At 43.1% G+C, this 24,952-nt stretch overlaps 1 protein-coding gene across 2 annotated transcripts in view; it reads right to left on the reverse strand.

The window, feature by feature from the left end:
* Window positions 1-800: 800 nt before the first annotated feature.
* The window catches only part of HEATR6 (HEAT repeat containing 6), a 62,083-nt gene continuing 37,931 nt past the window's right edge, over window positions 801-24,952 (reverse strand). For both annotated transcript variants that reach the window (XM_066609373.1, XM_066609380.1), the window contains 8 exons: window positions 24,795-24,917; window positions 24,387-24,473; window positions 16,625-16,759; window positions 10,841-10,963; window positions 4,002-4,126; window positions 3,832-3,928; window positions 3,178-3,382; window positions 801-1,972 (listed from right to left, as the gene is read on the reverse strand). In XM_066609373.1, the coding sequence (XP_066465470.1) occupies window positions 1,437-1,972; window positions 3,178-3,382; window positions 3,832-3,928; window positions 4,002-4,126; window positions 10,841-10,963; window positions 16,625-16,759; window positions 24,387-24,473; window positions 24,795-24,917 (1,431 nt within the window). In that variant the 3' untranslated portion in view covers window positions 801-1,436. The remainder of the gene's footprint in view (window positions 1,973-3,177; window positions 3,383-3,831; window positions 3,929-4,001; window positions 4,127-10,840; window positions 10,964-16,624; window positions 16,760-24,386; window positions 24,474-24,794; window positions 24,918-24,952) is intronic.

Here is a 24,952-nt window from a genome sequence, read left to right on the forward strand (position 1 = left end):
CAGGACACTAAATCTGGTGCTATATGGGTAAAGAGAAGTTTTAAATAAACATGCAAAGTGTATATGAAGTTCTACCTGAGGTACTTGTTAGTATAAATTTTCATATACAAAGCGTTAAATGACATTTTTCTCAAAACATAAAAAGTTTATTTCAAATTATAGTAGGCTGTACACAACATAAGTTAGAGTGTTTCACATCTGCGCTCAGGGTCCTGCTTTCCTGCTCTGTTTGGAGAGCAGGAAAGTGGAATTCCCGTGGCTAAATAGCTTCGTAGGACAGAGCTGAACAGCGCCAAATGGACCCATTGACTATAATGGGGTCCGTTTGGTTTCTGCTCAGCTGCCCAGCTTTAGACAGAAGAAAAAGCACTGCATGCAATGCTTTTTCTTCTGGTATTTTGAGCCGCAGATGTGAAACTACCCTTAAAATTCCATAAAATGTATAAAAACAGGTAATGGACAAGTAAATGTTTGACAGAGTTAGCAAAAAAGTTAAAGTTGTTTCTCAACAAATAGAACAACTGATGTCCCTAAATTCATAACTAGAGATGAGCGAGCATACTCGCTAAGGGCAATTGCTCGTGCGAGCATTGCCCTTAGCGAGTACCTGCCCGCTCGAGAGACAAGGTTCGGGTGACGGCGCGGGGGAGCGGTGAGTAGCGGCAGTCAGTGGGGGGAGAGAGAGATCTCCCCTCCGTTCCTCCCTGCTCTCCCCCGCAGCTCCCTGCGCGCCGCCGGAACCCGAACCTTGTCTCTCGAGCGGGCAGGTACTCGCTAAGGGCAATGCTCGCACGAGCAATTGCCCTTAGTGAGTATGCTTGCTCATCACTATTCATAACCATTGCCTAAAATATAATAAAATATGCCTACAAGGCTAAAAGTTTCCAGATGATTATTTAAAAACAAATTTATATGATAAACTAAAGATATTGGGGCCTCACATGATTGACATGACTGCCTTAGAATAACTGAGACTAGTTGCTTTGGGCAACAACCAATCTTCTAAACTCCACCGGAAAATGCATGCTAATTGGTTGGTAAACAAGGAGCCTCTTATGGACAGTTTTAATAGACAAGGCTCATTTTGTTCATTTTGCATGTAAATTAAAAGGATTTTCCACCACTTCAAGAAATCCCATTGTAAGGCGTATACAGGTGAAAATACATACTATCTATCTATATCACCATCACTGCTATGGCCAATGCTTGGCTGCCACTGTCACATGTTGAGTGCAGAACATTATTGATGGTGAACAAAGACCACAAGGGCCATATAGAATTTCAAAGAAGAGTATGTAACTGTCTTTATCCATGTGCAGCTTACACTGGGCATACCAAGAAACATTACCTCTGAACAGCAACAGTGGACTTCTAAAAAGTTATATACAGATTTGTAAAAAGAATGTGCATTTTGTTAGTCTATGGATTTAGTTTGGTTAATAGTTTATTTCTTTCTCACAACTCCTTAAAATGTCTGCAAAAAAAGTCTCCTCTGTGATCTTTTTCATGCCCATTGTGGTCTCATGTATACTGTGTATATGGTCTATTGCATTTTTAAGCATCTGATCCCTCTGTTGGTATTCTCCCTGCGTTTCTTCTCCATCTACTCCCGACTTGATATACTGCAGCATGTAATTTCTGATTGCATCTCCTTCCTCCATTAAAGTCTTGCGAATGCAGGGCAGATCTTCTAAGCTTGCCATGTTCAGCAGGTGGATCAATGCCTGGCAGATTTGTGCTCGTAAACTAGCACAGTATTTAAACTCAAGAAAATCTTCTGTGTCCTCACTCTTTTGCAAAGCTGTAATCAAAGAATTCCAGATATTGCCAAACTGCTCAATACTTCCATACTGCTCCCTACTTGCTGGTGTGGCTAATGCCATTGCAGACTTGATTCTGACTTTAAAGTTCTTACAGGATTTGACAACGGTGGTGAGGGCATTATAAGCATCAGCGCTCCATGTGGCTTTACCTGTAAATCAGATATTGTGTATCTTTTAGTATCTCCAGAAGAACAGTATACACTACATACATTAAAAATAACCCAAATTAACCCCTTAAGGGTCCTTTTTTTTTTTTTTTTTTTTTTGAAAGATGGGAGGAAAAACCAAGAAACAAAAAAATTACTAACTTATTTTTCCAGCGACATATTTTTCAATGACACCAGTTAATTTACCAAAAACACCTTTGAGCCATGGATAAGGGGGTGGGCTCTTGTTTTCACGGTGGATAGGCCACAGTAAAAATGACATTCTAGGTCAGTGCGATTACTGCTATACCAAATTTATAAAGTTTGTCATACTACTTTAAACAAAGCTATGGTGGTCAGAATATAGCAACAGTCATTTTTTTATTCAGTCAATGGCATTGTGTGAAGTCTTTTGCAGGGTAACCTGTACTGTCTGCAGGTATTTTGGTGATATATAGAAATTTTTGATCGCTTTTTGACAAAAGAAAAAATAAAATTCTGGTGTAGTGAATTTTTAATTGCATTCCCTATGCAGATTAAACAGTGCATTTTAATAGGGCGATCCTTTACAGATTTTGTGATACCAGGTTTTGTTTTTTTTTAAAGCGATCCTTTGACATTACTGTGGCCAGTGATAGGCTACAGCAGTCACATGTCCCGGTTGGCAGCAACCAGAAGCGGCAGAGTGGTGAATCAATTTTAAATCATGGGAGAACCCTTTTAAGCTCCACATAACATTTTACACTCCATCCATTCCGCCAAGAAGTTCCATCTTTGACTTCATTTTAGTTTTTTTTTTTTTTTTTTAATAGGGCAGAGTAGCTACAAAAATATTGGGAAACTAATGAAAACCTGCCCAAGTGGAGAATGTTTACATAGGCTGGACATAGCATTTTTCACCATGTGTACCTAGCTTTAGGGCCCTTTTATATGAGACAAACTTTTGCCTCCATTCACAATAAACAGGCAGTCGTTCATAAGTGAACGACTGCCTGTTTACATAGGCCAATCAGTTTCTGCATGTAGAAAACTGAACGGAGCAACAAAACGAGAAGCGAACAAAATCTCATTCGACGTTCAGTCGAGGCATGCATTCATGCGATTGATGGAAGAAGCTGAACGATTTATTGCTGCATATAAAAGGGCCCGTACGCAGTCCTGAAAAGACATAGAAATCACATGTTTACAGAGCAATAAGAGCTACTCACCAAGTGGCAGAGCTGTGTTTTTGAACACGTTTCCCAGCGCATAGCATGCATTCCATTTGACTTTCATGGTTCCATCCCCAAGTACTGTAGCAATTAGGGCTTGAATTGAGCTTTCAATGCTTTCACTGAACCTTGGTTTTACAATATGGTATGGCTGCAAAAAATGGAGCAAGTTTCCTAAGGCCCGGACAGCGTTGCTTTTTACCTGAGGGGGAAAAAAAATTTATATTAAGTTTTCCGGTGTTAATATTTCATTCTAAAAAGTCTTTCTGAAGTCTGTTTTATTTTGTGATGCTTACGTAATCCAGAATATTTGATAAGTCAGCATCAGGTACCATAAACGAGAATGTACAGTGAAATACATATGAATGTGTGAATTTTTTTTTTCTTTGACAACAGTTACTAATTTTGGATATTTCCAAGATTTGCATGACTTTTCTGCAGTCTCCCTTCTCACATCACTAAAAATATTCTATGTTTTAATGCATTCCTATGAAGCTGGAAGATTCCCAAATTAGTATGAAACACTTACTGCTATCAACAACAGCATTTTCTTTTTTATTGAAGTTACTTAAAATAATAGTGTGTGGTACCCTTTCCAACTGTTTTATTCTATGCAGTCTCCCTTAAACCACATTTTATACAAGTGCATACCTTGTCTTTGTCTTTTGATGCTTCAGTTGCCGACCTCAGCATTTTCAAAAGCAACAGGTCTGAAAATTCTTCTTGGAAAGTATGTCCCATAGACTCCCTGAAATTACCATAAATAATGATCATCATTGTTAAAAAATATGATTAGAATGATTGATATATGAAATACTTACATATTAACAATTAACGTGTCCGTCAGGTTGCCCAGTGACCACGCTGCTTTCGCACGCACATTTGGGGATTTGTCATTGAGAGACATCAAAATGGCATTCGCTGTATCAGCTACAAACATGACATCCTGCATACAATACATAAGAACCAGAGTAAAATATCACACCAAATTAGAATCATGCTTCTATTTTAAATACCTTTATTTTACAGTGGTCAGTAAATGCAAGTAACAGTCAGCAGGAAAAGTGGTGGGTGTGCATTTTTCTTTAAAAATTTGTCAGAGAATTTATCAAAAAAAAAAAAATCAAAAATAAAAAAATTCTAATGCAAGAATGTTTTGCATAAAACAAAGGGCAGATGTAGGAATTTAAGTGCCCTGACAACAGAGCAGAACAGTTTGAGTTATAGATAAAGACTAGAGATGAGCGAGCGTACTCGGATAAGCACTACTCGCTCGAGTAATTGGCTTTATCCGAGTATCGCTGTGCTCGGGTCTAAAGATTCGGGTGCCGGCACGGAGCGGGGAGCTGCAGGGGAGAGCGGGGAGGAACGGAGGGGAGATCTTTCTCTCCCTCTCTCCCGCCCGCTCTCCCCTGCTCCCCACTGCGACTCACCTGTCAGCCGCAGCGGCACCCGAATCTTTAGACCCGAGCACAGCGATACTCGGATAAAGCCAATTACTCGAGCGAGTAGTGCTTATCAGAGTACGCTCGCTCATCTCTAATAAAGACCATTTACACACAGATTTGTAAAATTTGCATAGTTTTATAGCATTTTTACTACATATTTTGGGCAGAAAAAAAAAACATGGGCAAATCAAGCCGATGACATCACCATTTTTCCCCCCTTAGTGGCATAGTAAGCAGCGTTAAAAATGCTGTAACACGCCACCTTAACCCCTTGCTGGCACAGGGCATAACTGTACATCCTGGCAGGGAGGTACTTAGCACAACTGGACGTACAGTAATGTCATGAGGATAGCACAAAATCAGAAGAGATCCCGCAGGATCCGGCAGCGGGATCCGGTTGTCCCCAATAGCCAAGCTCCCTCTGTAACAGCGGGGGTGCATCAGAGCAGCAACCCCCACCGTTGATCGCGGCATGTGAAGGGTTCACAGAGGGAGCACGCCAGCTACAAGCATCCTGCATTGCCATTACCTATGATCGTAATAACAAGCGATAAGGCATTAATACCTTATCATAGCGATCAATTAAAGTCCCAAATATTTGGTATTGTCGTATTCGCAACGACGTATACAATAAGTTGAACATGCTTTTTATCCTGCATGGCAAAACGTTTTTAAGAAAAAAAACAAAAAAAATGCAATAAGAATCAAAAAAGCCGTATCTACCCTAAAATAGTACCAATAAAAACTACAGCCCGTCTCGCAAAAAATAAGCCCTTACAGCACTCAGTCTATGGAATAAAAAAGGTATAGGACTTTGAATGCAGTGATTTAGAAAAAAAAGTCGCAAAGCTTAAAAAAAAAAAAAAAAAAAAAAAAAAATTATATATAAAAAAAATATTTTTTTTTTTTAGCTTTGCCACTTTTTTTTCTAAATCGCTGCATTCAAAGTTATTATATATATAATTTTGGTATCATTGTAATCGTACCGACCCGCAGAAAAAAAAGTATCGTGTCAGTTATGCTGCATGATTAACGCTGTTCCCTGCCATCATTTTTTTTTTTTTTTTTTGTTTTAGTTTAGTCTATGTACCCAAAAAATGGCACAAGAAAAAAAAAAACCAAAACACTACAGTTCGCCATACAAAAAACAAGCCCTTGTATGGCTGTGTCGATGGAGAAATAAAAGTTACCGCTTTTGAAAAATGGAGATGAAAATTCACCAAAAATCGTTGCATCCTTAAGCCCAGAATAGGCCATGCCCTTAAGGGGTTAAGATTAAAATAGACAAAATTGCTGGCAATTAAGTAATGTGATAGACAGACCCTTATTTCTTATAGTGACGGACTCTGTTCCACTGCATTAGCGCATAGTAAATGTGCTAATATTCAAAAAGTGAACCTGGAAACTATAGGCCTGACTTCTAATGTGGGTAAAACATTTGAAGGGTTTCTAAGAGATGCTAAATCGCTGTGCAACTCCTTATCAGCAACTAAAACTAATTAAAGGATTGGCAGACTACAATACCTAGAAAGGTTATCTAATTTGTAGTTATTGAGATTAGAAAGAAAATAAATAAATAAAAAAAAGGGGGGGGGGGGAACCAGACAGCTGACGGGTGACCTAATAACCATGTATAAATATATCAGGGGACAATACAGATCTCTCTCCCATCATCTGTTTATAACCAGGACCATGACTGTAACAAGGGGTATCCTCAACATCTAGAGGAAAGAAGGTTCCTACACCAACATAGAAGGGGGTTGATTACTGTAAGAGCAGTGAGACTATGGAACTCTCTGCCTGGGGATGTAGTGATGGCAAATTCAATAAAAGAGTTTAAGAGGGGCCTCAACACCTTTCTTGAGTGATACAATATTGCATGTTATAGTCACTGATTACTCCAGAAGGGTTGTTGACTCAGGGATTCATTCTGATTACCATCATTTTACCCCTTGTAGAATTTTTTCTTTTAATATTACAATCAATAGTACCATTGAAAACATATGTTGTCTCACAAAGAACAAGCCCTCATGCAGCTATGCTGCAAAAAACAAACAAACAACAACAACAACAACAACAAAAAAGATTGCAGCAGGAAGGGATTAAGTGGAATTGATGGGGACAAAGTGCGGCTAGAAATTTTGAACGGTAAAAAACTTAGATCATAATGCGCTATAATCTAACCATTTACAAAACGCATCAAAAAGAGCCCACTGGGATGTATAGATGGGTACAGTACTGGGAGAGTAGAATGAATGTCTTTTTACTGTGTGGTGTTTAGAGATGTGAATGGATATTGCAGGGGGAGCAGGGGTTTCTACTTGCATTTTATATATTCTATATAGATTTGTATTGCATGTTATACATCAGAAATAAAACAAAATAAAAGAATATGGGAAGGGAAGTGAAAGACCAGGTAAAAATATACAGCTAATACATACATTTGAGAACCTTGCTATTAGAAGTGGAAAGAACAAAGAGTTCAGAAGGAAAGTAGAGGAGTAAGAGACAGCAGTCACAAACTAAAATGTTTCTAGACAAATACAGAGCATGGAAAACAAGCAAGTAGAATTAGACCTCCTAATGCAGGAAGAGAAATAGGTTGTCATGGGCATCACGGAAACTTGGTGGAATGATACACATGATTGGAATACAAGGCTTTAAGGATACAACTTATTTATAAGAAACAGACCCTTAAAAAAAAAAAAAAAAAAAAAAAAAAAAGGCGGAGACATTGCATGGTATGTTAGGAAAGTATACATTTTCACGGAGAATCAAGCTTCAGAGCATGGTAGTTTTGTAGAAACTGTTTGGGTTAGAATACAAGGAGAGAACAGAAAAGACACCATTGTAGACATTTACTTTAGGCCAAATGCACACGGGCGGAAATTCCCATAGGATTTCCACCTATTCCCACTGCCATAGGATTGCATTAGATAATGCAAAACTATGCAGACAGCCGCGATTTGCACGGGTGAAAACACGCGCGGTAAACAAATTGCGGCATGTCTTATTTTTGTGTGAGCCACTGGGAACGCATCAGCTCTGGTCTGCGCATGTGCGGCTGTAAGACAGCCGGCACAGAGCGAGATGTCAGGAGGTGGTGAGCGCCGGGTCACTACAGGGGCACGGCTTGCAACCCACTGCGAGGATTCTCGCAGCGGGATCTGACCTGGCCGTCTGCAGGAGACCTTAGGCTGCCTGGAAAAGCAGAAGATATGGATTACCGTTTTTTACATCAGATAGCCAAGCTCTCAAAAAAAAAAAAAAAAAAAAAAGAAAAGCATGACATGGGGATCCTGGGAGATTTTCAGTATTCAGATATTTGTTGGGAATCTCTCTCAGGCATAAGTAATGGGTCCAAAAAATTCTTAGGCCTCATATCCACTAGAAAAACAGAATTAGCAAATCCGCTCGTTTTTCTGTGGGTGAGATCTGCAGTTAAATTTTCTCATAGGGAATCATTGGCCATCCACGGTCAATTAAATAGAATTTAACACCCGCGGATGTGATTTAATTCGATTAGCAGATTTCACGTGTGGAAAAAAAAACGCAACATGCTCCATTTTACTGCGGGTGGGCTCCATTCAACTCATTGCAAATGATCTTGCGCAAGCAGTAAAAAATAATTTAAAAAAAATCAAATTAATGGTGACCTGCAGTGCTTCAGCTACAGAAATCCATAGCAGAAATCCGCGCAGATCATATTTTTCTAGTGGACATGAGGCCTTATCCGCTCTTGCTGACAACTTTATCTTCCAAAAAGTAGAAGAGAAAACAAGGGGATCTGCTATCTTGGACCTAATTCTTACCAACAGGGAGGAAATAGCTGAGGAAGCACAGGTGGCTGGGACCTTAGGAAGTAATTATCATGCAATCCTTGAATTTTGGATAAGAAGGGGAGAAAGACCTGAGAAAACTCAGACCTCAAGGTTGGATTTTAGAATGGCAGATTTTAATGGACTCAAAGAGGGTAGGGAGAGTCCAATGTGTTCTTGAAAACTGAAAGGTCTAATAAGGTTGGGAAATATTACAAAATGAGATTCTCAAAGCACAATCATTAACAATTCCTAAAAGAAGGAAGAACGGGAAGCATTTAAAGAAAAGAGACTATGATGGATGAACACAGAACGTGCACACTTTAAAATGGAAGAGAAATGTGTTTAGCAAATGGAAAGAGAAGAAATATCTAAAGAAGAATACAATGCGGTCTGCAGAAACTGTAGGGCAAGTGTCAGAAAAGCTAAAGACAATACCGAATTGAAGTTTGCAACAGAGGCTAAAAGCCATAAAAAAAAAAAAAGGATTTTTATTGATTTATTATTTTTTGGGAGGGGGGGGGGGGTATATGTCAAAAACAAAAGAAAAAATTTAAGGATGCTATAGGAGGTCTACAAAATGAGAGAAAACTGATACGAAAGAGAAATTAAAAATTATGTTGAGAGGGCCAAACTTTTAAACAAATTCACCATTTTCAGACAGTGGATGCAACATCAGCTGATTTTCCCTGTGTTAGTGGTTGAATACAAGGATGCAGGTTTGTGAGCCTGACTTCTATACCGGGAAAGATCTTTGAACAAATTATTAAACAGCATGTATGCAAGTACTTAGATGAGAATGGACTATTTAACCAGAGCCAGCATGGGTTTGTAACAAACAAGTCATGCCAAACTAAATCGAATTTCCTTCTATGACAGAATCACCGACTGTGGTGATCAGGAAAATGCGATGGATATAGTCTATCTTGACTTTAGTCAAGTATCTGACAAAGTAGCTCATACCATACTTAATGAAAAAAATGACCAAATATGGGATCGATAAGGCAACTGTTAGGTGGATTCACAACTGGCTGAATGATCGTGGTCATAAATGGCTGCACATCCAATTGAAAGAATGTGTCAAGTGGGGTACCACAAGGCTCTGTCCTGGACCCAGTGTTAAACATTTTTATAAATGAGGGATAGCTAGCACTACAGAAGAGAGAGAGGATTCAAAACATCTAGAAAAGTTTTAACAGTGGGCGGTGACTAACAGAATGGTATTTAACAAGGAGAAATGCAAAGTTCTACATGTGGGAAAATGAGAAAAATACACACATAATGAGAGGTATTGGGCTAAGCAGCACATGTGAAAAAGATTTGGGTATACTAATAGATCACAGACTGAACATGAGTCAACAGTATGATACAGTAGCAAAAATGACAACCACAATTCTGGGATGTATTAGTAGAAACAGAGTCTAGATCACATGAGGCAATTACTCCCCTCTACTCTTCCTTAGGGCGCGGTCACACGAGCGTAGGCGTATTTACGTTCGCACGTGCGCAGCGTTTAATCGCCGGAAAGAACGTTTTTCGGCGATCATGACCAGAGCTAGAAAGCGTATTATCGTTTGTTCCTACTTTGCAAACTATCTTTTCGGACATCGAATATGCGTTGGCGCGTATTTCGGTCGCGCATGTTCCGTTTTTTTTTCTGGTTGCCGTTTTTACGCGCCGTAAAATCGCCCGTGCGAACGAATACATTGGAAACCAATGCCTCAGATGGTCACGTTTATACGATTGGGCGCAAAAACGCGCCGTTTATGCGCTCGTGTGAACGCACCCTTAGTCAGACCTCATCTGGAATACAGTGTCCAGTTCTAAGCACCAGATTAAAAAAAAAACAAGGACAAATTGGTGCAAGTTCAAAGAAGAGTTACCAAGATGGTGAGCGGTCTGCAAATCATGTCCTATGAGGAACAGTTAAAGGATCTGGGAATGTTTAGCTTACAAAAAAAGACAGCTGAGTGAACACTTAATAGCTGTCTACAAATATCTGAAGGGCTGGCACAATGCGGAGGGATCAGCCCTATTCTCATTTCACAACGAAAGACTAGAATCAATGGGATAAAACTGAAAGGGAGGAGACACAAATTAGATATTAGAAAAAAAAACTTTCTGACAGTGAGGGTGATCAATGAGTGGAACAGGTTACCATGGGAAGTGGTGAGCTCTCCTTCAATGGAAGTGTTCAAACAAAGGCTGGACAGAGATCTGTTTGCTGAATGCAGGATTCACTAAATGTCAAATAGTGCACCCCAATGACCCTGGAGTTCCCTTCCAACTCTACCCATTCTATGATCTCCTTCACTTTCTAAGCTAGCTGACATTACATGACACTGCACCCATTCTCCTACTACACCTCTCTAGAGAGGGGGCATAACGACTAACCTGTCGGAGACATGAAAATAGGATGTATACACCAAGAGCTCGTGCAGCTGCAGCCTTTACCAGAGGATTTTCACTGTGATTCAGACCAAGCAGCAATGTTATGCACAGAATCTGACGGTCATCCTGTAATTACAAAAACAAATACTTAGGATTAGTTGGTTATGATGAGAGTAGCAAATTTAATTGGTAAAATCTTCTGGAATAATGTGTTTTGATAACTTGTGCACAATGCTTTCATTTCAATACACTGCAAATAAGGGAAATATACATTGTTTATAAATGAACGGAGCCTTGATTCCCTTTAATGTCTCTAAAACTATGCAAGTATCTAGCAGTGATCATAGTATGTATCGGCCTAAATAAGCTAGGTTGTACAACTTGCGCAGTGAAACTAAATCAGCTGTACTTCTCCTTTAGTTGAAAATATATCAAAGTACTTTAAGAAGCTGCTCTGTCCATTTTTTTTTTCTAGACAGGTTTTCAGAGCCAATCTAAAAAAATCTTAATCTCTCACCATCTCACACACACACACACACACACACACACACACACACAGAAAGCAATCCAACATCTTGTGGGTTGTGAAAGGTTTTTCCCTCATGGGTTTTTACAGCAACGTGTTGGTATTACATTTTCACTGTTTGAAAAAAAAAAGGACTCCAAATCAGGCACCAAGTATATAAACTCACCCACATATTTAACAGCTCATATTACAGAAGGTATGAAAAGTGTAGCCATTTACAGTGCTTGTTGATTATAAATAAATTCTGTTACAATGATATATTACAGAAGTATTTTAAAAAATTTCAAGCCGAGTATAATTGAGGGTCTGGAACTCACCATAGTCGGAACACAGAAGGTAAAACTAGTATTTAAAATGTAATTGCGGCACTCAACCTGCTGAGCTTACTTCGCTTGGAAATAAACACAATAAGCGGGTCAGTAAAGTAAGGCTCCACTGTGGACTTTGCAGTCTGATCTTTGACGCAGCACAGTGAAATATCTAATGGTCTAACAGTGGGTGCAGTTTTTCCATTTATTTGGAGGTTACACACACAGGCGCGCGCAATAAATTCGGTCTGGAGGTTGTCATCAGCTCTGATTCTTTCAATGACATTTATGTTTACCCTAATGGACCCATACAGTTGTCATCCATGGCACCACTTATGAAAGAGCATGAAAAAAATACCATGATCTGCAGTTAAACTCGACAGTGGTTGATCTGATTGCTCCACTAAAGCAACATCCTACTGATCCTATACTAATTAGGTCAATGAGGATCTGTTGACTGCAATATGACCTGCTTATTAGGTTTGCACTATTTGGAGCCAATTCAAATAAGCTTCCCATTTTGCATATCTAAATTGCTGTATTTCAGAATATAAGACTTGACTGACAGTCAGCAACGGTTCCAGGAAATTAATTTCAAAAGTCATGCTAGGGATCAGAACACTTTAAATGAGAATCGTCCTGTATAAAAGGGGAATTAAACTAGTGAGTGATGTCACCGCTAGTTGTTCACGCTTTTGCAGAATGTTTAAACAGGGAAATCGCCGAGAGCTGTTCACTTCTCGTTTAGTGCTTCACATTCTATGTGATGCACTGAGCGGGGAGTGTTTAAACGCAACAAGCGAACCAGCAACGTTTTTTATGCAGGCTGAAACTGAGTGACAAACAAGTGCACAATGGCTAGCATTTAGACATAATTATTGTGCACTTTCATTTGTTTGAGCGAATTTTGAGTGACAATCATTACATGTAAATAGGCCTTAAGAAGCTTGCATAGGTATGCTGCTTCCAGACACACTGAACAAGCCCTAAATGGTCACTGTTTGAACAATATGTGATTCAATGATACCGAATGAGATAAGTAGATGAATGAATTAAACTGCACTTTTCCTAAAGTGATTTTTCATCACAAAACCTCAATTTTCAAGTGCTGATAACCAGATTTTTTTTTCCTTCTTAACCCTTTCCATTACAATTTGTATCCTGGTTTTCCGCCGAGCCGAAGCAAGAAAGATGCGGCCGTGAGGAAGAGAAGACCTTCCCGGCCCGCTGCGGGTGAGTTAATTCTTTTAAATTCCTATTTTAGGTCTCCCGCGCATCCGGACGGCTTCCATAGGCTTCAATAGAAGCCTGCGGGAGCCGTCCCCGCGGGAGACCCGCACGAAAATGGAGCATGGTCCAGATTTTTTCATGCTCCATTTTTTTTAAAATCCCTTTTATTGACCATCCGCGTGTATTTATCTACCCCGCGGGTGGTCAATGCATCCCTATGGGGTGCGGATCCGCGGGCAGGAGAAGAGTTAAAATCCGCTGCGGACATGAGGCCTTACTCTTTTCTGCCATTATACAGCGGCGTTATATGCTGGCTAAAGCCAGTACTGCATGAGGTAACACGTTGGATAGGCTCTGACAGCAGAGAGGCTGGCAATATACAGTAAGAGAACCCCAACGGATGTCTTCCAAAGTTGGAGCTGTGCAGCCAGAAAGCATGACATCTTCAGAGGTCATCCAGTGGATTGGAAAGGGTTAATCTGCTGTCCACTGCCTGTTAAGTGATGCTCTTTTCTAGTAAGATAAGACCCATAACATGATGTGAAGGAGGGGGTTGACACGTGCTGTTCCCAGATGTCAATAGAGAGAAGAGGGGGACATAGTGGGAGGGAGACACTCACACAGACTGCCAGCAGATAAAAGTAATTGTTCACCATATTATAGCTATTGAATTCACATCTACACTGCTCAGTACTTTTCTAGTGTCTTACATGAGGATGGTGATGGATATTTCTCTGTGTGTTACACAAAGGGAACGCAATTAGCAGTTTTCTCTGTGCAGTGTACAGGGCACATAACATTGAGAGAGAACTGAAAATTAGAGATACAACTCATAATAAATCAGAAATACAGTTTCTCCTCATGTAACAACTTGTTCTGAATGGTCAAATGGACAATTAGGTACACTTTTAAGTCTTATTTACACAGGTTGAGGATTGGGAAATATACATGTTTGCCTGATTGGGCTATGTGAGTATGCCACTGAATAAGTTAATTTATCAGCTTATCACCTTATTTGAGCTGCAACAAAAATCATTGCCGTTAGCCTGATACTACCTGTTCAGCAGGAAAGATGTGCTGCTAAGGTCACGCGCACGCACGCAAACACGTTAACAAAAACATGCTGCGTTTTTAAAACGCATGTTACAGCGTTTAACGCACCCCATTATGATGGGTGATGAGGTGCATTAAAAGCAATAAAACACACGAAAATAAAGTAGACAGCACTCAAAAATCCTGGTGTTAGAAATACCACGTTCAAGCGCTAGTCTGCGAAGCCTCATTGAAATCAATGGAGGTGTTGTACCACAGTTAGCGTGGCGTTTGAAACATCATGCTAATCAGAGTAAAAACCAGGCTGTGTGGGAACAGCCTATTAGGTTCAATGACCAGAGTAAAAACTGCAGGATTCTTTTTTTATATAGTGACATTAAAAATACAAAATTGAAAGAAGTTTTTTTTTTTAATATATACTAGATTTAAACAATATCATTTTCTGACGAGACATTCCCTTTGCAGTTTGTGAATAACTGGGAACATTTTTAATCATTCCGTGCAGTTTAGTCCAGGAGTATCATCTCTCCTTAAGGATAGCACCTAGGTGGGGTGTGGAGACACCTAGAAGGTGAGTGAGGAGAGTTAGAAGTTCATGCAAGCTCCTCTGGAAAATTTATGCAAATAAGGAAGATGGAACAATACCTCTGCAGCGCCACCTATTGGATTGCAGCATTCCTTCAAATCAATTTTAGACCCTTTAACCTCTTAGTGACCAGTGCATTGCCTTTTTACGTCCTGGCCTGCTGGGTTTTAATCTTAGAGGACATAAAAACATGCTTCCTCTAGGAATAAAAGCCCTGCAGGCTCTGGACGTGACAGCTCCATGCTGTCGGTTACCAGAGGTGGCCGACATGCTGGAGCTGTCATCCCGGGCCGCGGGATCCCTCCCCCGGTCACGTGATTGCCGGTATCTGCCGGATACCGATCGCGTTAAAGTCAATGTAAAATAAAAGTTAAAGTTTTAGCTCCCCTGACGGATCCGATCCGTAAGGGGAGCGGAGGATACCCACCCCCGTCCTCTGCGATGTCCCTGAGCGTTCTGGTCCTGCAGGATCTGACGGCATTACGTCATGCGCACGCGCAGAGGGCCGGGAAGCCCAGGAAATTTTAAAACTTCTTGCTCCCGGCTAGTATTAGTAGTCGAGAGCAGGGAGCTGTCACTGGGAGCCGCTATATGCAGTTCTTGGTCATGCGATTGTTGTTATCCATTGGATAACGGCAATCACGTAAAAGTAAAGAAAAAAAAAAAAGCTAAAGTCTCACCTCCCATCTTGGATCCGATCCGTGAGGGGAGGTGAAATTACTGAACTAAGGACACCGGCGATGTCCCCCGATGCGATCCTTATCCGTGGACCTTTCCCAAGCTTTGGCGTATGCGCCCGTCGCCAAAATGGCGGGCACAAGTGCAGAAGCTGGGGAGGGCGCAGGAAATGTAAAATCTCCTTGCTCCTGGCTACTTAAGGTAGCCGAGAGCTTGGAGCAGTAACAGAGGGTTGTGGCAAGCGGTCCTCGGTCACATGATTGCCGTTACTCAATGGATAATGGCGATCACGTAAAAGTTAAAAGACAGTTAAAGTTTGATGCTCAGTTCAGTTTGGGCCCCGTTGTGCACCCAGACAGAAGATTAGGGCCACAATGAGTATGTCTCTTAAAAAGTAATTTTTTTCCTTCTGCTTTGCTTCGATTCATTCAAAAATGGTGGGGTCAAAATACACAGTACCTAGATGAATTCGTTAAGGGGTCAAGTTTTCAAAATGGGGTCATTTGTGAGGATGCTCCATCGTTTTGGCCGCTCTAGGGGTCTACAAGCGTGCAATGGGGCTTAGAACGCCTTCAAGCAAAATGTCTGTTCTGAAAGTTGTATTACAGCCACAATGGGTAGGTTTCTGAACACAGGACGAACGGGGATCCATTTTGGGGTGCAAACCCTCATTTTTATGTGCATTATTATGCAAAAAATCCTGTCTTTAAAATGACATTTGCAAAAATCTTATCAAAAATTTCTATATTATGTTTGCACATATTTGAGCTTTGCAGTTGAAAAGAAAAAAAAAAAAAAAAAAAAGACGACTTTTCAAAAGTTTCCCAATTTTGACGCTTTTAATAAATATACAAAAATTCTATTGCTTATTTTTACCACCTAAATGAATGTGGCGAAAAAACAAAATGTCGGAATCACTTGGATATGTAAAACCTTTCTGGTGTTATTCCATGTTAAAGTACACATGTCAGATTTCCACAATTTGGCTGGGCCATTAAGGCGCAAACAGGCTTGGTCACTAAGGGGTTAAACAAGTCTTAAAACAATGATTGGGAATTGAAAACCAACCCAGAAATCCATATACAGACAGTTGTTTGGGGGGTGATTGCCCCTCATCAGTGTGCTTTACTCATGTCATAGTTTGCTCCAGTGTGCCAAGTATGTTACGCGTCTCATAGTAGGCACAGTTTTTTTCGGATTTATTTCACCAACACAAATAAGGTTCTATAGAATAACAGAAAGTAACACAAAATGGGCAACAAAATTATTAGCTTAGCGTTTGAGCTGTGGCAGGAATGGAACTTCTAATGTCATTGAATGCAGTTATTTTATAACCACCAGTGTGTTGTGGCAGTGTAAGACCTAGAACACCACAAAAATGTAGCATTTTCATAATCTCTACTTACTGGTAAACAGGTGAAAGCCTCTGGCAACACAGATGATAAGGCGTCACAAGCACTTGTCTGTAGAGTAGGATGCTGCTCATTCTGTAAGGCTCCAGGCAAAGGACCACTCAAGATCATGTTCCAAAATGCTGTGGCCTATTAAGCAAAAAGTATCAACAAGAACAATAATTCATACCACCCTATAACATCTAAGTATTGCATTGTCTATAATCGTATGCACTCTTCATGATACATCACAATGAGCACATCATCAATTAGCTCTATAAACTGGAAGATTCTTGGGGGAAAAAAAAAAAAAAAACCTCAACCACCACGAACAGACCCTCTGCAACCATGCCATTTAGGCCGCCTGCACGTGGCACAGCTGGATTCTGCATGTGGATTCCGGCTCTGACCGTGGCTGGCAACCCTGCGTACCAGTCTTCTCATGTTTTTCTGTACTGCAGATGGTTGTGGCAAGCCACCGTCAGACATGCGCAGTACAGGCATGACGGGCACCCGTGACTTTTACGCAGCGCCATTGCAGAAAGACTGCGGATTGAACGGCTTCCATTGACTTTAATGAAAGCAGTCTCGCGGAATCCGTGCAAAAATGCAGCATGCTGCGATTTTTCCTACGTGAATGGAAATCACAATTGATTTCTGCTCGTGTGCAGGAAAAAGTGGATTATACCCACCTGATAATCAGGTTTCCAGTAGTCTCCACGACAGCACCAATGAGATTGCCTCCTCCTGGTAGGACAGGAACATACTGAGAGGTTAAAAGCTCCCCCCCTTCCCCACTTTCCTCAGTGGATTCTAACGAATTGCCGGGGCAGGAGCTAAACTTAAATTTTTTCCCCTAACCGGGGTTTTTTAATTTTTAAATTTATTATTTTATTTTTCTAGGGCGGGAAAGGTACGGGTGCTGTCGTGGAGACTACTGGAAACCTGATTATCAGGTGGGTATAATCCACTTTTTCCCCCAGTCGTCTCCACGACAGCACCAATGAGACGTACCAACTAAAGTTTATTAGGGTGGGATCGCTGCCGAGAGGACTTTGCGGCCGAAGGCCATGTCCTCGTCCTGCTGCACTTTTACCCTATAGTGTTTAGTAAACGTGTGGGGTTTTTTCCAGACTGCGGCCTTGCAAATTTGCTCGACCGAGGCTGAACTGTGTTCGGCCCACGAGGACGCTACTGCCCTTGTGGAATGGGCTTTAAGCGCTAGCGGGATCTCCTTCCCGAGGGCTTTATAGGATTCTATGATGGCCAGGCGGATCCACCTGGCTATGGAATTTTTCGCTGCTTTGCTACCCTTATTTGGGCCACTGAACTGGACGAACAGGTTGTCGTCCCGCCTCCAGTGGCTTGTTGTATCTATGTAGGTTAGGACTGCTCTCCTAACATCCAGGCAGCTTAGGGTTCTTTCCTCCTCGTTTTTTGGGTGGCTGAAGAATGAGGGGATTATTATATCCTGGGACCTATGAAAATCTGACACTACTTTCGGCATAAAGGCCGGGTCTGTTTTAAATATTAGTTTGGTGTCTGTAATTTTCATAAACGGGTGGCGGATGGACAAGGCCTGTAGTTCGCTAACCCGTCTTGCGGATGTAATGGCTACTAGGAAGATGGTCTTGATTGTCAGCATTCTTATAGGTAGCGCTTTGATCGGTTCGAATGGTACCGCTGTCATGGCCCCTAGAACCCAATTAAGGTTCCAGTCTGGGAACAGGTTTATGGGCCTAGGGCGTAATCTAGCTGCTGCTGTTAGGAACCTGTGGACCCATCTATCGTCTGCGAATTTTGTGTCGCAGATAGCGCTAAGGGCTGAAACTTGGACTTTTAGGGTGCTCGGGGAGAGGCCCATCTCTAAGCCCTCCTGCAGGAATTCTAAGATTAGCGGAGTGTCGGGGATAGAATCCCCGCGATCCCTTCCCTGTCTCCATGAGGAAAACTTTCTCCAGACCTTCTGGTAGATCAGGTGGGTCGTCTTTTTCCTACTGGACATTAGGGTTTCTACTACTTTCTCTGAGAATCCTTTCTTTCTTAGCGAGGATTCCTCAAGAGCCATGCCGTTAAATGGAGTTTGTCTAGGCCGGGGTGGTTCAGTGGCCCCTGCGATAGAAGATCCGTCCAGGTAGGCAAGGTGACTGGGTCCTGGACGCTCAGTGTTGTCAGAAGACCGAACCAGCTTCTTTTTGGCCAGAAGGGGGTCACTAGGATTAGCGTGCATCCCTGGGTTCTGAAGTGCTGTAAAACCCTGGGGATTAGTGGTATGGGAGGAAAGGCGTAGGCCAGTCCTTGTCCCCAGTCCTGGCCCAGGGCGTCTACCGCTATCGGACGATCTCCTGGCCGGAGGGAGAAAAAGTTGCCTACTTTTGTGTTCTCCCTGGTTGCGAAGAGGTCCAACTGTGGGGTCCCCCACCGGTTGGTTAAGATTTTGAATGCCTCTGGGGAGAGGGACCACTCTCCTGGGTCTATCTGCTTCCTGCTGAGGAAGTCTGCTTTTCCATTTAGTGTCCCCTTTAAGTGGGTTGCCGTGATCGAGAGGATCCGGCCCTCCGCCCAGTGAAAGATTTTCTGTGCGATGCTTTGCAGTGGGGGAGATCTTGTGCCCCCTTGGTGTCGTATGTGAGCGACCGCGGTGACATTGTCTGACAGTATTTTTATGTGATGGTTCTGTAGCGAGTTGCCCAACTGCTGTAGAACCTGCCAAACTGCCTGTAGTTCTCTGAAATTTGAGGACTGTTCTTTTATCCTCTGAGGCCAGGGACCCTGAAAGAATTGGTTCCCCACATGCGCTCCCCATCCACAGGCGCTTGCGTCTGTTGTGATGTGGATGGCTGGGTTTTGTAGCCAGTGAACCCCTCTCCGCAGGTTCTCTGGGGATGTCCACCAACGCAGGGATGTTTTTGCCCTGTTTGGGATGTACACCCTTGCCCCTAGCGAGGACTGCCTTTTGTCCCACGAGGATAGGACTACGGCCTGTAGGGCTCTGGTGTGGGCCTGGGCCCATGCTACTCCTGGGATGCATGATGTCAAGCTCCCCAGAAGAGACATTGCCTCCCGAATTGTGCAGAATCGTCTTCGTAGGAAGGTTTTGACTATTCTGCGGATTTTTCGTATTCTCTCCTCGGGTAGGTAGGAGCATTGCGATTCTGAGTCGAGAGTTATTCCCAGAAACGTCTTCTGCTTGCCGGGATCTAGGCTGGATTTTTCCCAGTTTATAATCCATCCCAATGATTGGAGAAGTTGTAGCACTGTCTCCAGATGTTTGGTTAGGAGTTTTTTGGACTCTGCTATTAATAGAATATCGTCCAGGTATGGTACTACTAGGATCGATTTTTCTCTCAGGTGGGCGGCTACCTCCGCCATAATCTTGGTAAAGATTCTGGGAGCTGAGGATATCCCGAAGGGCAGGCATCTGAACTGGTGGTGCTCTGTTCTTCCGCCCATGTCCACTGCGAACCGCAGGTATTTCTGTGAATCTTTGTGGATCGGGATGTGAAAATACGCGTCCTTCAGATCGATGGACGCCATGTAGGCTCCTCTGGGGATCAACTTTATTGTCGAGGAGATGGTTTCCATTTTGAATCTCCTGTATCGGACGCAGGTGTTCAGGTCTTTCAGGTTTATTATCGTCCGGTGTTTCCCGCCGGGTTTTTTTTACTAAAAAGAGCCTGGAGTAATAGCCCTGGGTTTCCTCGTTTCGCGGTACGGGAGATATTGCGTTTAACCGCTGCAAGTCGCGCACGCTTTGCCCTAGTAAATGTAGCTGTTTTTTTGGGGCTCGCGTGGTAATAAATTTCCTTCTGGGGATGGATACCAGCTCTATCTGGTATCCGTGCTGTAGGATCTTTGGGATCCATGGGCCCCCGCAGATTGCGGCCCATTGATCCACAAAGCTCCCCAGCCTTGCCCCTACGGGGATGGCGTCAGGGTCTTTGCTTCGGCTCCCCCTGATGGGGGTTGAAGAGGATATTCCTTCCTCTGCCCCCCTTGGGGTAACTCCAGCGGCCTGTCTTGCCCTTGCCTCGGTAGGCCTCGGGCTGCTGCATTGGGGCCCGGGGAAAGGTCTTCACTCTCTGTGGTTTTCCCTCAGGGAACCCTTTTTTCCTGTCGGCCGCCTTCTCTAGAATTTTATCTAGGTCCGGTCCGAATAGAAATTGGCCGTAGAATGGGAGGGCACACAATTTGTTTTTCGAGGCCAGGTCGCCTGACCATGACCTCAGCCATAACACCCTTCTGGCTGAGTTAGCGCGGGCTGTGGCTTTTGCTGAGAGTTTGACGGTCTCGGCCGCGGCGTCCGCTAGGAAGTTAGTGGCCATGCGCAGGATGGGAAGGGAGTTAAGGATCTGATCCCTCGGCGTTTTGTTGGTCAGATGTAGTTCCAGCTGCTCTAACCATACCCCCAGGGTCCGCGCCACGCAAGTGGCTGCGATCCCTGGCCTAAGGATGTTTGCCGCTGCCTCCCATGATTTCTTTAGGAGTCCCTCTGCCTTGCGATCCATGGGGTCTTTTAGCTGTGCGGCATCCTCAAAGGGCAGAGTCGTCCTCTTGGCTACCTTGGCCACCGGGACGTCTACCTTAGGTATTTCGTCCCAGCTTGCGCAAGCTTCCTCCTCCAGGGGGTATCTCCTTTTTACGCCTCGAGCGGAGTAGGAACCTGCGTCTGGTTTACTCCACTCTCTCTGAATTATTTTAGAGATGTTTTTGTGGACCGGGAAGGTATGTTTGCGCCTCTCCCCAAGTCCACTGAATATCTCATCCTGTCGGGTCCGCGGCTCTCTGGGCTGTTCTATTTTTAACGTAGCCCTAACTGATTTAATTAGTTCCGTCAACTCATCTTGATGGAACAAATATTTCCTGTAGTCCTCCTCCTCTGAGGACTCTTCGGCCGCCTGCTCCTCTTGCTCTGATCCGATGGAGTTCTCGGAATCAGAAGACTCCTCGGGAACATATGCCTTTCTTTGGCGTTTCGCTGGCGGTGCCGGCAGTGACGTTAGAGCTGATTGAACCTCTTCCTTCACCAGCTTTCTAACGTCATCCAGGAATCCCCCCGATTCCTCTCTGACTAGCCTAGCCACGCATGCCTTGCATAGAGGCCTCTGATACGTGGCTGGCAGTCTCGTCCCGCATTCCACGCACTTTCGCAGTTTTGTTCTGGGGGGGATGTCTTTTTTATCCCCCTGACAAACAAAGCATTTTTGCGGGTAAACATGCAATTTTTCCATACACAACATACTGGATATTTGCTTTGTATTTTTGCCGCACTGGCTACTTACGGCCGCTGAGGCTGAGGTTTCAGCTGTCTCTGGGGCTGGAGCACTCATCGTTATACCAGTGCTGCAGACACCCTGCGACCTGTGATGCTGGTGTTCTGGCTTCTCTCAGGTTCCTATTTGAATTTTCGCGCTCCTGCGCTAAGCCCCGCCCCCTCCGCTCCTAATGCAGACGCGATGACGTCATCGCGCTGGACGTGAGATGCGGCGCCCCGCCCCCTGCCGTCAAAGGGCTTCCTGGAGCGCCGCGCTGTAATTTCTGCCGGAGGACGAGGGGGACTGAGGCTCCCGCTTTGAACCCCCCATGGGCCGCCGCGGGAGGAACCTGGCCCGGGGGTTACCACCCTGATGTGGCGTCCCGGGAGTCGTCTGGCTGCGAAGGGATGACAGGGTGAGCCACTGCCTTCCGATCCGCCTGTATGCTTTCGCTGGCTTCTCCACCAGCTCCTCTCATAGATCCTGCCTCCTGGCAGGACAGGAAGACACTGAGGAAAGTGGGGAAGGGGGGGAGCTTTTAACCTCTCAGTATGTTCCTGTCCTACCAGGAGGAGGCAATCTCATTGGTGCTGTCGTGGAGACGACTGGGGGAAAAAGCGATTTCCCATAGCATGCTATAAATGTTATACACTGCGGATCTGCGGTGGGGATGCCCACAGCAAAAATCTGTTTGTGTACAGGCAGCCTAATAGTACAACTACAGGCTTATGTGGAAGTTGGGCCTTTGACCTTCTCTGGCACCAATGCCCCAGTGTCCCTGCAATCTAATACTCCCTACAATAAGAAAACTGGATTGGCTCTTAACCCCTTAGTTACCAGCCCATTGCCTTTTTACGACCTGGCCTGCTGGGCTTTATTCCCAGAGGACGTAAAAACATGCTTCCTCTGGGAATTAAAACCCTGCAGGCTCTGGACTCCAAAGTGAATAGACCATAAATAAAATCAGATCCGTAAGGGGAGCTGAGAATACTCACCCCCATCCTCCGCGATGTCCCCAGTCATTCTCGTCCTGCAGAAACAGACGCCGGCGTCTGCACATGCGCGCCAAACGGCATTACGTCACACGCATGCACAGAGGGATGGGAAATTTTAAAACTCCATGCTCCCGGGTACTATGAGTAGCCGAGAGCAGGGAGCTGTCACCGGGAGCTGCTGTATGCGGTTTCCGGTGACATGATCGCTGCTATTCAATAGATAACAGCAATCATGTAAACGTTGAAAAAAAAAAGTTGAAAAAAAAAAAAGAGTAAAATAAAAATAAAAAAAGTTTGTTTTATCTTCCCTCAAGGATCATGTCCACGAGGGGAGTTGAAATTAGGTACCTTAAACCCCCGGATTTATCTGTGGACCTTACCCCAGCTTCTGCGCCCGTCAACAAAATGGCAGACACAAGTGCAAAAACCGCGGATTGCCAGGTTTATTAAAAATCTCCCTGCTCCTGGCTACCAAATGCGGCTGAGTGCCTGGAGATTTCACAGGGGGCCACGGTACGCAGTCCCTGTTCACTTGATCGTCGTTAAAGTAAAAAGCTAAACTTCCACACCCCGTTACGGATCCGATCCGTGATGAGGGGAGGTGAAGTTACTTAACTAAGACCACCGGCGATGTCCCCCGACAAGATCCTTATCTGTGTACCTTTCCCCAGGTTTGGCACATGTGCCCATCACCAAAGTGGCAGACACGCGCAGAAGCTGGGGAGGGCACAGGAAATTTAAAATCTTCTTTCTCTGGCTACTAAAGGTAGCCGAGAGCTTGGAGCAGTAACAGAAGGCTGCGGTTGGCGATCCTTGTCATGTGATCGCCATTATTCAATGGATAATGGCGATCACGTAAAAGTTAAAAAAGACAGTTAAAGTTTGATGCTCCATTCAGTTTGGGCCCCGTTGTGCATCCAGACAGAAGATTAGGGCCACAATGTGTATGTTTCTTAACACGTGACAAATTGTGGTATCCCTTTCGGGGTGATAGTTTTTTTTGTACAGCACACAAATTAATGAAGACTATTTTTAAAATGACACAATTGCCAAAAAAATGAAAATCGTAATTTTTTCCTTCTAGTTTGCTTCAAATCATTCAAAAATGGGAGTATCTATTTTAGGGTGCAAATCCTCATTTTCATGTGTATTAGAAAAAAAAAATCCTGTCTTTGCAAAAATATGAAATTTTATTTTTTCTCCTCTAAATTGCATTAATGAAAGTGGGGTATACAAAGGTTACATTGGGTAAGACCAGGTCAATGTTGCCTAGTCAAACGGTGCCTTTTATCCTTTACCTTTTCAAACTGTTCTTCATTTTCTTCTCAGCTTGTTCTTTTGAAAATAACTGTTCTGATTGCATAAGTATTCTTTACTTTAATGACATTATCAAAGTGTATGGTGAGGAAAAAAAAGGCTTTGTCTACCGACTTTTCCACTAAAGATCACAGGCTAAGCTCAGATAATACTTGAATCAAGTATTCAGATAAATTTCAACTATATACAACAACTATATTATGAACATACCTGGCAAACAGTCACCCTCTGAGAAACAGGTACCAAAGAGTCTGGTTTTTGCTGTTGGACTATTCCTGTTCCCAATTCTTCTAACAACTGTGTAAAGAAACAGATTTCATTATATGCTGTGCTATAGATCACAAAGCTATTATAGTAAAAAGGGGTTGTTTTCATAAAGACAACCTTATCTATATTGCTCTATTACAGAATACAATCATGTTGGCAGATAAGTTGTTCTTGATAATATGGACAGCTATACAGCTGAATGGCCACCATCTAATAGTTTAACCTGTAGCAACCACTGAATGGGAAATACCTGGAGGTAACATTCCCTTGTAATAATCAGCTGTTTGCTGAAGGTGCCATGTGTGGTCCAGCTAATTATCTCAGAAATCAGAAAAATAAATCCAATTTCACCTTAGCACCATGCAGTTGTATTGAACCATCTGCTTCTTGTATACACTTGCAGGCCACCTCTCCCAGCTCCATGAGATAACTTTGTGCCATATTGAAGTATCCTTTGACAAGACGAGCCAACACCTATGTAGTGGATAAATTACATTTTGTAAGCAGGT

This window comes from Eleutherodactylus coqui, chromosome 1 (genome assembly GCF_035609145.1).
Source record: "Eleutherodactylus coqui strain aEleCoq1 chromosome 1, aEleCoq1.hap1, whole genome shotgun sequence".
Lineage (NCBI taxonomy): Eukaryota > Metazoa > Chordata > Amphibia > Anura > Eleutherodactylidae > Eleutherodactylus > Eleutherodactylus coqui.